The 16,905-nt window shown below is 30.4% G+C and overlaps 2 protein-coding genes across 2 annotated transcripts; both read left to right on the forward strand.

Moving 5' to 3' along the window:
• Window positions 1-342: 342 nt before the first annotated feature.
• On the forward strand, window positions 343-14,952 carry HELRODRAFT_101759 (hypothetical protein). Its single transcript, XM_009025319.1, has 21 exons — window positions 343-423; window positions 4,375-4,487; window positions 5,291-5,391; window positions 5,471-5,668; window positions 6,375-6,488; window positions 7,169-7,329; window positions 7,698-7,812; window positions 8,034-8,165; window positions 8,274-8,321; window positions 8,654-8,702; window positions 9,105-9,250; window positions 9,792-9,968; window positions 10,235-10,405; window positions 10,865-10,972; window positions 11,585-11,709; window positions 12,230-12,476; window positions 12,571-12,802; window positions 12,910-13,018; window positions 13,455-13,509; window positions 14,362-14,466; window positions 14,780-14,952. Exons 3-21 carry the CDS (start codon window positions 5,335-5,337, stop codon window positions 14,804-14,806), a joined length of 2,376 nt encoding a protein of 791 aa, XP_009023567.1. The 5' UTR covers window positions 343-423; window positions 4,375-4,487; window positions 5,291-5,334; the 3' UTR covers window positions 14,807-14,952.
• Window positions 14,953-16,282: 1,330 nt separating this feature from the next.
• HELRODRAFT_147251 (hypothetical protein) lies at window positions 16,283-16,480 on the forward strand (the record flags this gene model as incomplete). Its single annotated transcript, XM_009025320.1, has 1 exon — window positions 16,283-16,480. A coding segment is annotated over one exon (198 nt), but the record flags the coding sequence as incomplete, so codon positions are not given.
• Window positions 16,481-16,905: the final 425 nt, after the last annotated feature.

A 16,905-nucleotide genomic window follows, 5' to 3' on the forward strand; every position in this document is an offset into this window, starting at 1 on the left:
TTGAGATCATATATTTAGTAATGTAATCAATCACATTTTTTAAATTGTCTCCGGGACCTTTTCAAGTATATTTATGACCTGGATAATTGTCAAATCAGGTGTTGGTAGTAATTTGATCATTTGCGACACCATTCAATCAAGTTTTTTCCTCTTTAATTTCTTTCAGTTATCACGTGAGGACTAACTACGTCATGTATTTTTTTCTGAGCCAACTTTTCAATCCAGGTCACCCATCATAATAACAAATTTTCAAAATTTACATATTTTTAAAGCATCATCTAGATCACTCTGATGCTTTTTACAGAGAATAAAATATTAGATCAAAAGTTCTAAACTATCTTAGTTTTCCATATTTCAATCTTCCATTTGTAAAAGCTTGTTAGCGCAACAGACGTTTTATTGACGTGTTTTCTCAACTGGGTAAGTGCGTTTCTAAGAATTTTTTATTTATAAGAGCAGCGTTTTTTCTTCATTAATTATTGAAGCCATTTATTAGAAAATTATTTATTGGTAAAACGGGAGATAGATACTCATATGGTATCGTCCATGTTTACAAACATTCATAATGTACTTTTTAATTGACTCCGCCCATTTTGAATTATCTAGCGCTTGATTATTTATTTATATCAAATTTAAAATAATTTAATACAAGTTAATTCTTAGGTAAGTTTTTTAGATCATTAATTGTCAAATAGTTGAAAATAGTGAACATTAAATAAAAAAATGTTGAAATATGAGTAAATTTCTGTTTTGATAATAATCAATGTATTAAATTAAATTTAATTCAAATTTAATTAAACGGTTGACTCACGAACGTTAAAAACTCACGGTTTCGACAAATAATTGAAATTCACACAAAAACAAGATGATAATGTTTTTGATTTTATATGAATTTATTTGACTTTATTAAAATTAAAGTATTTATATGATGTACAAAACTAAAAATGTGTTGGTTCCTTTGAACGCTAAGAATATGTCGTCTATGTACCTGTTGTAATTCATGACATTGACAAATTCGTTATTTAGTGTTGTGTCGAGGTAGTCTAGGTACAGGTTTGCTAGGGTGGGGAAGTAAATCTTTCCCATGGCGCATCCATTTATTTGCAGGTATTGTTGTTGATTGAATGCGAAATCATTATTTTGTAGGGTCAGGGTGAGGGCCTCAATTGTGAGGACATTAAATATATTGTTTGGCATATATTTTCGTAGTGCTTCCTTTTTTATTTCTATTGAGCAAGAGTTGGTCATGTTCGTATAGAGGCTTGAGACGTTTGCAGTCACAAGTATTTATTGATTATTGGTGAACACCGCCACAAAAAGCCATCCAAAGAAATGCGATTTCATAATTCCATAGGGGACCCGCATTGGCATGTCATTTGACTTGCTAGAAGGCCATGTTGCATAGCCCATGTTACGGCCTCCTCCTTTTCAACAAAATTTTTCATCATTTCACTCAAAGGTACGCCGGCAACGGATGGAAAAGCCATTTTAAATATACAAAGCCTTGTTGTTTGAACCGTGGCGCAAACCAAAAAAAAACCAAAGACTGTTTTTATTATAGAAACAATTTTTAAATCATATTAATAAATATAAATAAAAACCATTAAAAATAAAATTTATTTTTATGTTTTATAATTCTATAATTATTAATTAATAAGTAGAGTACTTTTGAGTTTTTTTTTTATTGTAGAAACAATTTTGAAATTGTAATAATAAATATAAAAACAATTTAAAAACTGTAATAATAAATATAAATCATAAGTTAAATAATTATAATTGAAAAATACAACTCCTAAGGATTTTTTTGATCATAGAAAAATTTTAAATCTAATCAATAAATAGTTAAGCACTAGTTAATTTTAAATGAGCGGTGTCATTTTATTTTAACATACATTAGGTTTGTTTGTAAACAGTTTTAAATAAACTTGTCTTTATTTTGAGGATATTAACTTTAAAGTTGAAAAATATCAATGATACAATGAGAAGTACACTATTGTTGTAAGTAAAATTAGTGAGGCTTGAAAAATTAAATTTTTTTTGCAATTGGAAAGTCAAATAAAGTTTTTGAAATTTATTGCAGACTGGGTTTAGAGAATGGAATATTTCAATGAAAATTATTATTTAAACTAAAAAACATTCTTATTATGTTTCTGTGATTGTTGTTGTTGTTGTTGTTGTTGCCCCTAGGCTCTAAAGCAACTGCCTTTTCGCGGTGGAGCCGATTGGACCGTCAAATCAGTCGTTCCAACAAACAGTTGCAATAAAACCCTCCATTTTGTGTAGGTGATTAATTCCATTGATGTTTTTGATGTTTTTGTTCTAATTCATGATCTTGTTTGGTTCTTTAATTATTTTTCATCTGCATAGCAATTTTTTTAAATTCAAATAAATTACTTAAGATTTGTAATTTTTTGTTTGTATTTTTGATTATAGTACATAGTTTCTTTATTTTTTATTTTATTATTTTTTTTTTTGTTATACAAAGGACTATTAGTTTGGCTTATACAGAAATTAATATATCATGTTTCGAATAAATTTTGAAAATAAAAAACAGTAAAACTGCTGATATTTGCCACCATGAAATTGAAAGTATGTATTGTTTTAATATTTCAAAAATTTAATTTCAATACTTTTTTAGAATGTTTTTACCTTTTTTAATAGAAACCATTGTGCTAACTTTTGCTTAAAATTCTGATTTTTATATATCAAAAAGCTGTTTAGATATTCAATATTTAACTTATTTAACAGTGAAAAGTAACATTTTAATAAAATTAGAAAACATTCACAAAAGTAGCCAAAAAATTATTTCAGTTGAAAAACTTATATATGTATTTTGTTATTTACATGATTTTTTTCATATATGTAAAATTTATGTAAACTTTTTGCGCCAAATTAGACGATCAGTTGTATCCATTTGATTTAAATTTAGAGCTTTCATGTCTTGCTCGATTGTTTGCGACCAGGACTTCTTTGGACGGCCTTTGGGACGAGTGCCAGGTACTTCAACATCTGCAAGAGAAGTTATGGCACTGTTTCCACTTCGTTTGACATGACCAAACCACCGCAGACGGTGTTGCCGGCATTCGTCCTTTATATCATCTAAACCAGCACGACGCAGAATTTCGGTAGATTTGATGTGGTCCTTCAGACTAATTCGTTGCATCCATCGGAGCATTTTCATGTCGGTTTGTTGAAGTTGTTCCAGTTCTGTTGTCATTGGCTATGTTTCTGCAACATATAACAACACCGGACGTATCACAGATTTATAAAGTCTTGATCGTAGTGGTAGTGGGATGTCACGCCACATCAATATAGTGGCAAGGAGATGCCATTTATTCCAGGCTGCACGTATGCGTGCTCGAACGGCAGCTTCAGCTGTTCCAGTACAATCCAAAACATCTCTTAGATATTGAAACGATCTGTTTGTATTATATTTGATTGTTATAAGTGTTCATGCAAGGTACATTTTTGATACCTATCAAACATTTACTGAAAACCATGAGTTAATGAATCAACAAACAAATGAATCGACTTTAGCTTGTTTCAGTAGAATGCACTAGAATAATATTGATTTCATGTTTTTGGACTAGCGATAATATTTTTTCATTATAAATTTTACACCATGTTTTTACATTTGAGTTATTTTCAAGTTCAACTTCGTCACATAAGTTTATTTTTATGTCTAATTGTCAGTAATGCAATTAATATGGTTCTGTTGAAATAGAAGCAATCTTCTTTATTTATAAACGCTGAAACATAAGATATCGTTCTATAACGTTTTATATAACATTTTAATAACATTTTTTATAACATTATTTATACATATTCAATTTTGAGAAAAAATATCAAAGTTTATTTTCTTATGTACGAATCAGTTATATTTTTATTTGGCAATAGAAAAAAAGCAGCAAAGTATTCAATGAAAAATTATTAAAAAAAATTTTCCATGCTACAGTTGAACTGCAATGCTGTAAGCTGGGCACCAGCCATCAAATCAGATTCACTTTACGATAATGGAACAACCATGTCACCTCCAAAGCAATTTGTCTCTGGTTAAAATTTTGAGGTTTGTGCAAAATTTCATATTTCCCATATATTTTCATAAACTTCGTCGATTAAAGATACTACTGACAGCGGTGTATTAACTTCAAAGATATCTTAATTCCGTCACCAGGTTATCGATATTTCGTAGGTTCAAGATTTCTGATAGGGCCTAAACGCAACTTCTTCCAATGCAAACTTGGTTAAAGGTTTATAAAAATATCAAAGTTTATTTTTTTCATGTCCGAAATCAGTTATATTTTTATTTGGCAATAGAAAAAAAGCAGCAAAGTATACAATGAAAAATTATTAAAAAAAAATTTTCCATGCTACAGTTGAACTGCAATGCTGTAAGCTGGGCACCAGCCATCAAATCAGATTCACTCCACGATAATGCAACAACCATGTCATCTCCAAAGTGATTTGTCTCTGGTTAAAATTTTGAGGTTTGTGCAAAATTTCATATTTCACATATATTTTTATAAACTTCATCGATTGTCACTACTGACACCAGTGTATTAACTTCAAAGATATCTTAATTCCGTCACCAGGTTATCGATATTTCGTAGGTTCAAGATTTCTGATAGGGCCTAAACACAACTTCTTCTAATGCAAACTTGGTTAAAGGTTTATTCGAATGCCAACGGTAATACTTACACTAAATCATTCACTAATCCAAGTAACTACATAAATCACAACTTCCTTTTTGCTTCAAACCTTGCTATTATAAAAAGCACGTGTCTTGTCTATACAGTTCTATCATAAAAAGCACGTGTCTTGTCTATACGGTTCTACAATCGTAATATTCTACAGCTCTACAAAGATAACAAATAATCAAGATAATGATAGTTAATTATATAGCGCAATTTCACGGCGGATACATCAGTATTTAGGGGATTAGAAATTTATTTATATGAAGAAGTCTTATCTACCTCAATCTTAGCTATTACAATGTCAGACCACTGGGAAAATTAAGGAGTGCATAGTTTCGTTGAGCCTGATCATCCGTGCATGAATATGTATGTATGCATTTATAGTCTTTATTTTTATATTATGTACAATTATACGGGTATATATAAACCTTCCTGTACATAGCACGAGATCGTAAAATTTGCATAAATCTGAGGGTATTTAACGCCGTGCTCTATCAATCTATTTAGTTATACTTTTATTTATTCATGTTACTTGTTCGACGATTGGCATAGTTTATTTATTAAAATTGTTACTAATTTTATTTTGCTAATTTTAGACGAGAATATTTCATTCAAAAAACGGTAAAATACCGATTTTAAAATGAATGCAAACAAACAACAGGAGGAAGATGCAAAAATGAGGATTAGAGTTTTTCCGGTTAGTTAGGGATTTTAAATATTGCACAACAAAAATATATTTTAATTTAATTGAATAAAACGATATTTTTTTTCTAAAGATGACAATGGATGAAGAATGTGTGAACAGTATATGGTCCCTTCTGAAAAATTCCATTCAAGAAATTCAGAAAAAAAACAAAAGTGGGTTAAGCTTCGAGGAGTTGTACAGGAGTGCATATACAATGGTGCTTTATAAACGTGGAGACAGGTTGTATGCTGGACTCAGGGAGGTCGTTACAGATCATTTGGTGAACAAGGTGAGATTATTTTAATTTAATTATATCATGATTTAGAATATTTTAAAGGTTAGATTGATAAATCGAATACATTGCACGTGTAACATACTTAAAAATGATTACAAGTCGTGTGCGACTTGGGAAAAGCTAGTGAACGTTTATTAAGGAATGTTCAATTTTAAACATGACTCAGACTCCGGGTAAAAACTTGTAATTCCAACTTTTACATAATAATTTTGCTTTATTATCACTCCTAAAATACACTTAAAATCAGTCAATATAATGGTTTTCCTCAGTAAAATTATTTTTTTGTTATAAAAAATTCTGAAAAAAATTATGTAATTTTAATCATATTATTAGTATTTATTTTCAGTATTAAGGTGATTGCATATTGCTACACATATTCATCTACTAAAAAACATGATCGTAACAAATTTTTAGAAAAAAATTCTTCTTAATTAGTTTTTAATGTTTTCAACTTTTGTACAATATTTATACGGTCAGTAAAATATCTCAAATCGTAATAGTGCTGTCTTGAGCTGCTGCTGTATTTAAAAATTGCATAGTGATCCGGATCAAAAGCTAAAAATTTCTATCAAAAGTTTATCAGGCATTATACGTTTGTGAATTTCCACCATTTATGGTTTCTTTAAGAGAGGACATTTTAATCAATAATAATAACGTTTGTAATGCAATAAATAAAATGAGAATCAATAACATTACACAGGTTAGAGAAGAAGTTTTGGAATCACTACAAAACAACTTTCTGCAAGTTCTCAATGCTGCTTGGAACGACCACCAGACATCCATGGTCATGATTCGAGACGTCCTTCTGTACATGGTAACAATGCAGTTATTCTTATCAGTCACGCAATTTCACCTGTTTAATAATTCATATATCACCATCATGAACATATTCCATTTTTTTCAAAGTCTGGCAGCTCGATGCCTTGTTTTTATCACAAAAGTTGTGTCAAATTAAGAAGTTTCTCAGGCACTCCTAATTATTTAAGCACAGCATCTAAGCAGACATCGCTCCCTGCATCTCCTGCTGACAGAACAAATTCTCAAATGAGAAACTTCTCTCTACTATCAAATTTACCTCACCTGCTTTTCTCTCTTTCAAAAGATGCCTGCTTATAAATACACTTCATACAATTAGTTATCGTTTATAAACATTTAAACTTTCATGGTTTAACTATTAGAGCAGAAATTAATTTAAAACCATGTTTTATTTCACCTTGTTTTTCAGATGCCAAAAAATTTTTTATTTTCAATTTAGAGTTTCTAAATTGTCAAAGTGTTTCTACTTTGCCAAGGAATGCCAATTATTTGTAAGAAAAATTTGAGGGATTTTAAAATATTTGTCAGAATCCAATTGTTCTTTTCAATCAATCTTTTTTATCAGTTGAATTTATTAATAGTTTGAACCACAAAATATTTGCGTGAACTGTCATCATAGTTTATTTTTACTATTTCATTCCTCCAAACTTAAACTCCATTATCACTTTCTTATGATAGGATCGAGTCTATATACAGCACAACAACATGATCAATGTTTATAACTTGGGTCTCATGATATTCAGAGATGAGATCATTCGCCATCCACCCATTCATCAACATCTGCGAGAAACATTTCTGTCCATGATGGTCAAAGAAAGGAATGGAGAAGTTGTTGATAGGTTCGTTTAATCTGTTTTTTTAGTTCGTCATCTTTTTCTTCTAACCTTTGACGTCGTTATATTCATTATTTTTTTTGTTGCATTCATTTTAGTCCTCAGTTTATTTGTGTTACAAATTTAATGTTTAATTCCTATGTTCATATTCATATAACATAAATTATTGCATCAGCATTTATATGTTGATGCAATAATTTAAATGATCATTGTTCTTTTATTATTCTCCTGAGTTGTGATGTTATTTCAGTCTGATATTGAATAAAACATGTTATTAAGCATTTTTTTAAAGATTGGTTTTTACATTTCTTATACCAAAATCTTTTTTACAGGTGTTTTTACAGATCTAATGCTTAATTTTTAACTTTTTACAGGGGAGCTGTGAAGAACGGATGTCAGATGTTGATGGTGCTTGGCATAGATTCTAGGGCAGTTTATGAGGAAGATTTTGAAAGACCCTTCCTCGTGCAATCTGCTGAATTTTATAAAGTTGGCGTTTGTTCTGAACAATAATTTTTTTAAAATATATTATTGAAAAGCTAATTACTAACGGCTGTTTGTCACTTGTCAGATATGAATAATTATTTACTGTTTTTTTATTCTTCAAAAACTTTTTATTTTTGTTTACAAATTGATGAAATAATGAATTTAAATATTATATTGCAATTTAAAAACAAACAAAATTATACAATGAATAATTCGTTCCTCAGTTGGAAAGTGAGAAGTTACTTTCAGAAAACAGTGCATCAGTGTATTTAAAAAGGGTGGAGGCACGAATATTCGAGGAGCAGGAGCGAGCAGTTAATTGCCTGAACGAGTCAACCAAGGAACCAATAGTCAGAGTAAGTGATTCTCTGTTTTTTCTTATTATTTCTATGTTATTAATTTTCCAATATCTACCAGATAAAGTCACTAAATAATGATAAAAATATTTTTTAAATTATGCAAAGGTTGTGCAGGAAGAGATGATTGGAAAGCACACGAGGGCGATTGTTGAGGTGGTTACTACTTTCAATTTCCAATTTAATTGCTCTTTTTATTGCATTGCAGTCTGTTTGCATTTTGTCATTATTTGTAGATTGACGTTATTATTCCATTATCAAGCTTCTATTTATTTATCTTCTATTTATCAACTTTTATCAAGCTTATTCTTGTATCAGTTTTGTTCACATATCAAAGTTGTTCACAATGGATCAAGCTTGATCACAAGTCAAACTTTTTCTTACCATACTTGTTTTGTTTGTTGATCATTCAACTTGATTGAAATTGTTTATTTAACTTTCTTTGTGTAAAAATTTACTTAGTTCATACATCAAATTTATTTTTGCAGATGCCAAATTTGGGAGTTGTGCATATGCTGAAGAACAACAAGACAGAAGGTAATGCTTCATACGATATTATTTAGTTTTTTTATATGCAATTTTTTCATATCAGTGTTTATTATTATATCACTTTCATTGTGCTTTTTGTGTTTCATGGTGTGATGGGCAGTTGAGTTTAAAGTGAGATGGATCAGAAAAAGTTGGTTCTGGCTAAAATTTTATTTCACAAAAGACTTTTAAAATTGTTTGATGAGCCAAATTATTGGTTCCTTTTGCTTTAAACGAAGTACTATTGATTAATTGTATATATATATATATATATATATATATATATATATATAGAGAGAGAGAGAGAGAGAGAGAGATAATATATTTGTAGATTAATAAATTTTTTAATCTCCACTCCCACTGCAACACTGACATGCGGCTTTAAATAACCAACAAAAATTAATTTTGCAGATTTGGATTGCATGTTCCGATTGTTCTCCGTGGTGCATGATGGCTTGAAGACCATGTCTGATTGCATTAGCGCTCACTTGAGAGAACAAGGAAAGTCGCTGATCACTGAGAATAGCAATGGCTGCAATCCAATCACCTACATTCAGGTTCGTGTCAAATGTTTTTTCTTCTTTTTATGGCACCAAGAAGTCAGACCTGCATTGAGAAGTACAGCATGATATAATTCATCAGATTATTACGATAGTTTTTTTCTTTACATTTGAACCAGTTCAACGCATAAGTTTCAAAGCATTTCATTTCTCTTCACTACCTGGTAAAGAATATGCAGTGCACAATATTGCCAGAAATTGTTTAGTTTTAGCATTTTTAAAAACGTAAATATATAAAAAAAAATCAAAATAATTATACTAAAATTGTCAAATGTTTTTGAAGTATTTTCTTATTTTATTGCAAGGCAGTTGTGTTTATTTAAAATTGTGGTGCAAATATTTTAAAAATTTCTTGAGAGTCATAGTTGGACAAATTTTCATCTGACCGTTTGCCTTCTGAGTTTTTCATAATAATTAAATACCCGAGTGTTTATTTATTAGTTGAATTATAATTACATTTTCATCAAGTTAATTTGATTTGCTCTAACAAGATTTGTTTCTTTTCAAGTACATAACATAATTGTTTGATTGTTGACAGAGTTTGCTGGATCTGAAGGATCGATTTGATCATTTTTTGCACGAGTCATTCAGCAATGATAGACTTTTCAAACAAATGATATCTTCAGACTTTGAGCATTTTATCAACCTTAACTCCAAGTCTCCTGAATACTTGTCATTATTCATTGATGATCGATTACGTAAAGGAGTGAAAGGGGTTTGTCTCGTTGTTTTGTTAATTTTCATATTTGTTTGAGTATATTACAACGTTTATTGTTGTTTGTCAGTTTCAACGGTGTTTTTTTGACACAGAACAGTTGAGACACTAAACCTTGCTTTAGAATTTAAAAAATGTTCTATTCATTTAAAAATTATTTTAAAATTTTTGATATATTTATAAGCATAATTGGTGTTTCTATGAATAAATGAAAGATATGAAAGGCTTCGTACAAGCTGGTGGATTATTTTTGATTCTCATTGCAGATGTCCGAGCAAGCTGTAGAAACAGTGCTGGACAAAAGTATGGTCCTTTTTCGGTTCTTGCAAGAAAAAGATGTGTTTGAGCGCTATTATAAACAACATCTGGCCAAACGACTTTTGCTCAATAAAAGTGTGTCTGATGATTCGGAGAAGAGTATGATTTCCAAGTTAAAGGTTGTTTTAGTTTACAATTGGGTTTTGCCACTATAAATGGTTGCAATCTAAATATTTAAAAAAAGGATAGTGAGGAAATGCGTTGATTATCACTAAGCTATGTAAATTAAAATATTTAACTTTTATAATTTGATCTTTGTAATGAATTTAAAAAGAAATTTGTTAAGTAAATATGTTTAAGTAAAAGTGCTAATGCATGTGAAATAACTGAGCCAATTGAATTTTTACTTGGCTTATAAATAGGGATTTTTAAGAAATTTTCTATTCATTCCTATATAATAAATAATTGAAATAATTCAATTGGTGTCTCCACTACCATCGACCGTCATTTCAACTAACGTGATTATCTTCCACTGTCATTTCAACCGATGTCATCATCATCGACCGTCACTTCAACCAACTAACGTTTTGTCGTAATTGACTGTCATTTCAATTGACTTCATCATCATCGACCGTCAGACGGAATGTGGTTGGATGTTCACTTCGAAGTTGGAAGGCATGTTTAAAGACTTGACAGTATCTAACACCATCATGGAAGAATTCAGAGAACATGTCAATTTCACAAGAGTAATTTTTTTTCTTTTTCCTTCAAGCGTCATTCGTTCATTAACTTGAATGTTTTTAACGTATCTCCTCACCACAGCTTTCAAAATTATTTTTTAAATGTTTTTTTTATTAAACATTTGATAACTTTGTCATTACATGGAAATGTTAAAATTTTTTAAATTTTCATGATCAATCTTTTTCATTGATATTTCTAAATTAAAGTTCAGCATTTAGCTGACAGAAATTTCCCATAAGAGCTGACTAATCAATTAATCTTAATTTCTTTTGCTCTCTCTTCTCTTTTTGATTTTCAAATTCTTTTTTTATTTTTTTGCCAATTCAGTTGAATCTCAACCCATTCTCTAATTTCTTTCATTTTTTTAGCCTACTATCTTCTCTAAATTCAAATTTGTTCTCTTTTCTATAAGTTTTCATATTTTACCAATATACAAAGTAAAAACCGTTTTATGATATTCTCTTTGTTTTACTTATTTATTCAAGTGCTTTGAAAGCAGTATCCAGATTTTTAATTAATTCAAAATCTTCTATCATTAAATTAATATTATTATACAAGAAAATTGCCGCCACGATATAAAAAAATAACAAAAACTGTGAATGCTTTGATTTTTGCAGGCGAACATGTTTGGCATGGACTTAAGTGTTAGAGTCCTCACCACTGGCTTCTGGCCATTACAATCATCAACTACCACATGTAACATTCCTGCAACTTCCAGGCAAGCATTTGAAACATTCAGAAGGTTGGTATTCCGTCTGCAAATATTAACTTATCAACATATGAACATATATATATTCGGATGTGTGTGATGCTTTGTCATAAGTCGTTATCATGGAATTTGTTGTTTTATGATATATTACTCTGCTGGCGATGAATGAAATTAAGTTTGAAAACATTTTTGTAGATTTTAGCGTTAGACATCTGAGAATTCGTTGATAGATGCAGAAAAATAAAGTCTGAAAAAAATTAAAAAAGGTTTCAAATAAAATAATATTACTTGTTTGCATGATCTGCTAAGTTGAATAGATCAAGCAACTGAACTTAAAATGAAGATTCCGGTAGTGATAAAAAAATTATAAAATACCTGCCACATTTTTGTGTTTTAGTTTGACTTTATATAATTGTGTTTCTTATCAATATTTGGTAGTTGTGTTTTTTATTAATTTTTTGCTGACATAAAGCTATAGAAAATAATTTAGCAAGTTAAAACGTCATGCTTTCATTTATGAGATAGCGTAAAAATTATATAATATTTTTTTAAGATTTTACTTAGGAAAACACACTGGTCGACAGCTAAGTCTGCAAGCACAGCATGGATCTGCAGATTTACATGCTGTGTTTCATGCTTCAAAACGGTCTTCACAAAGCCAGAGTGGTGGAGGTGTAGCAGGAAGTGGTAGCAATGGATCGATGGATGCCAACGACGATGAAAGCTGCAGTGGGGCCGTCGCTCAGGGCAAATCTGGAGGGCTGAGGAAGCATATCCTTCAAGTTTCCACATATCAAATGGTTTGTTACATTGATATATATTGTTATGTGTATGATAATAAGTTAATATTTGTAAATAAATGTAGTAATGTTCATTGTTAATTTATAATTTTAGGTGGTGTTAATGTTGTTTAATTCTCGAGATGTGTGGACTTTTGAGGAGATAAAAAATGAGACAGACATCCCAGAACGAGACCTCATGAGATCCGTTCAATCACTTGCTCTCGGTAAGATCACACAAAGAGTCCTCACTAAAGATCCAAAGACAAAGGAGGTCGAACCAAACCATTCATTCACTGTAAATGATCAATTCACTTCTAAGCTATTTCGAGTCCAAATCCAAGCAGGTTTGTTTGCATTTCATCTAATTAACATTTTTCAACATTTAGTCTGATTTTTTCATTTTTTTATTCATGATCATTTATCATAACTTTATTTAATTTTTAATTTGCAGTCACTAGCAAGAGCGATTCAGAACCAGAAAGAGTTGCGACAAGAAACAAAGTTGATGAAGATAGGAAATATGAATATCCTTTTATACTGGAAATTTTTTTTATTTCTTTGTTAGGGCTGTACCGAATGCGAATTTTAAAAATTTGGACGAAGCCGATTTTTGCCCAATATTAATTTGGCTGCAGCCTTATCCGAATTAATGCATCAGTACATAAACAAAAATATTTTACGATATTCGGTTATGTATTATTTACCTGATGCTTATTTGATGCATTCTTGTTGCAAATTTTGTTAAAAAATTTTCCACACTGGCATTTATTTGTACTGAAGCTTATGTGAAAATTAGAGAAAAAAATTAAATTTAGTCGCGGCCAAAATTTTTGCCTAAGCCGAATGTGAAAAAATACCGAATTTCGGTCAAAGTCAAAATTGCGTACAGCCCTATTCTTTATGTTCTTATTAACTTTTGAGAGGTTGGTTGGTTTTTAATCTGAAATTTTCTTTAACACATACATTTGGTTTGTCATTGAACGATTGAAGCGGCAGTTGTCGGATAATGAAGACCCGAAAACAACTACAACACAATGTGCTCGTGGCTGAGGTTTACTATTTTAATTCTAACTCATAAAAATGTTAACGATAAATATTTTTTAGATAATAGCTTTAAACAGGGACGTCTATAGAAAAAGGGAGAGGAAGCAATTGCTTCCACTTTAAGTTGGGGGAGGATTTTATTGTTGAATCATAGTTTAACAATATGAAAATGAAAGTAATCGTCTGAAAAAGAGAAAGTTTATAAAAAACAAATGCCAGTTATTAACATAACTGCAAACATCTTAATGGAAAAATATTTTAATTTTTAATAAGGGTGGCGTTTGCTGATTGCAAGTTTTTCTAGAAGAGCAAGGTTTAGTAAACAATAAAGTAACTAGCGGGGTGCTTGGTAGATAAAAAAAATTTGGTGTCGCCGCAATATGGTGCCAGGATTTTATAGCGTGAGTGCAATGCAGAGAAAGAACTGAAATCCCTGCAAAAGTGTTGTTTGATTTCTTACAGGAAAGTTTAGGAGGATTAATGATCCTTGTAGATTTGATGGAAGATTTTCAAGTTTGATGCAGCATTTGATGTGAATGATGTAATAATTAAGATGCCAAGCATTGCTGTTGCGTGACCGGGTTTGAACGCAAAGAAGTGTCGGCCTATCATCATTCGTAGACTGATCAGACGTGAGCCGTTGAAAATAAGCTAAAAGAATTTTATTGTAACATGTTCAACAAAAAAAAAATATTTAGCTTTTTATAACTACTATTATTTACAAATTGTGCATTGTCCAACAAAAAATCTTATGCAATAGTTTTGTTATGTCATTTTAAACTGTGATAACTGTCGTCATCCAACAATGTATTAGTTATGGAGAGTATCCTATTTTTATTTTTTACACTTGCATGGACAGGTCATCGAGCAGCTAAAAACTAGGTTTCTTCCTTGCCCGGCTGTCATTAAAAAACGAATCGAAGGTCTCATAGAAAGGGAATATCTTTCAAGAACTCCCGGGGACAAGTAATCATTACGAAAAATTGTTAATTAAATCATTAATTAAATTAGTTAATTAAGTTGTAATTGTCAAAATACGGTTCACTTATACATCTTCATTAATTACTTTATTACTTCATTTATAATTACTTCATTATAACTAATTACATTAATTACGAAAAATTGTTAAGTAAATCATTGATTAAATTGGTTAATTAAGTTGTAATTCACGATCTACAGTTCACATATACATCTTCATTAATTACTTTTTATCATCATTAATTACTGTTTGTAAACAGTTGATTATTTAATTATAAATAATTAAATTTTTCCTCTACAGGGGGTTGTACACATACGTTGCCTAATCTCCAGATTTTTATGAATGAACGTAGCATCAAAATACATGTTATAATAAAACTCTTTTTTATTTGATAACTTTTTGATTATTCATTAGTTCATTTTTCACTTTGGCGTGATTATAAAGGACATGTAAATAAAATTCTCACAAATATATACATTCATTTTTATTTTGTAACTCTGCACACTCGTCAAGTTTTTAACATCTTCATTAAATGTCTTCGATTGCTAGGAAAAGTTTGGTAAATGCTGCAGTATGTGTGCGAACATTTGTATGTATATATGTGTGTGTGTGCGTGCGTGTATGTATATATATATATATATATATATATCATGCATTTTTATAGGCGCCATATATTCGTTCCAGGGACTAAATCTCGAATGAATGCGCACATTTTTGTATATATTCATACTAGGTTAGGATTCCATTAAACCGGTCAGGTAAAGTTTCTGGCTTTACTCCGACTCACCCAGGTAAGAAAAGAAGAATCATTCTTCCTCTCTGAGTGGCGTGCTTCTATTTTCCCAACAACATCATACATAGCGCGGTTATGTATACATATATAAAAATACATACATATATATATATCCAGGTACTAAAACTCGAATGAACGCTCACATTTGAATTGCAACTACGAGCTACAAACATATTAACGCCAAACTTTACCTGACAAGTTTAACGGAATCCTAACCTAGTATGAATATACATACACAAATCGAAAAAACGAACTACAAACATATTAACGCCAAACATTTGGTAGAATTTATAAAATATTGTAAAAATTATGGTTTATTACCAACATATATATATATATATATATATATATATATATATATATATATTAGAATTACTTTATAGTAAACTATAACCAAACTCAAAAAGCAGCGGTTGATTGAATTCGATAACAGTTTGCATAGCCAACTACAAGCTGAAGCGCATCGACACCGTAATGCTTTCAGCAAACACGTTTTATTGAAACAATTGGTGAGTGCCGCCAAACAACTCCGTAATCCAGATATCGTGGTGAGAAAGTCCGACAAGTCTAACATGTATGTTGTCATGAATAAAGTTGATTACCACAAACAAGTACAACATATTTTGGCCGATGATACAAAATTTAAACGAATCGACAAAGATCCAACCTCTAGTATGTTGGTAATAGATATATATATTGTTGAACTTTTGAAATGCATTGAAATTGTTTGAAATTTTTGATTTATATCAATTGATAAATAGAATAAATGTACCAACCCACGTTCATGGTGGAACATTAGATTTAATTGCCTTTAGTTCTGACCTTCCCTCACAATTTTTTTCCGTTGAGCCACCAAATGTGTATTCAGACCACAGTTTAATTAAAATTTGTTTCCCTATTTCTGTTCCCACACCTCAGAAAAAATGGAAACTTACTCGTTCATGGAATCAAATTAACGAAAATCAATTTTTTTCACTAGTTCTCGAATCATCTATTTCAGGGCCGTTCAATTCATCTTCAACTGATACCCTGTTGGATTTGTTTAATTCTGAAATCGTGAGGATTGTGGATATTGTTGCTCCTTGTCGTTATGTCAAATCTACTCATGTACTATCTGCCCCTTGGTTTGACTCTGAATGTCGTTCATTAAAACGCAATTGTCGAAAACTGGAACGATTGTATAGGAAAATGAAAAATGATATTAATGGAAATGCATGGCGCTTAGCGTTAAAAGAAAAAATTCAAAAATTTTCCCAAAAAAGTAACAAATTTTGGTCAAATCAAGTTGATTCGTTTAAAAAACAACCAAAAAAATTGTGGAATATCCTCGACAAAATTTTATCTAAAAATCACAATAATAACCAATCAAATGATTTTATGACATTTTTTATCAATAAAATCAATAATATTCGTAGCACGACTATAGAAAATACTAACAAACCAATCCAATTTGAATATGTCTCTAGGGTTGTCTTACCTGAAGCAATTGTTAATCTTTCCAATTTTCAAATGTGCACGCCAGATGAATTGCGTAAAATAGTTTGTGACTCCCCTGGCAGTTCTTGTTCTCTTGATCTGATTCCGACATACATATTTAAAATATTTATAGATCTTTTTTTGCCATTTTTGAC

Source organism: Helobdella robusta, assembly GCF_000326865.2.
Source record: "Helobdella robusta unplaced genomic scaffold HELROscaffold_41, whole genome shotgun sequence".
In the NCBI taxonomy this organism is placed as follows: Eukaryota; Metazoa; Annelida; class Clitellata; order Rhynchobdellida; family Glossiphoniidae; genus Helobdella; species Helobdella robusta.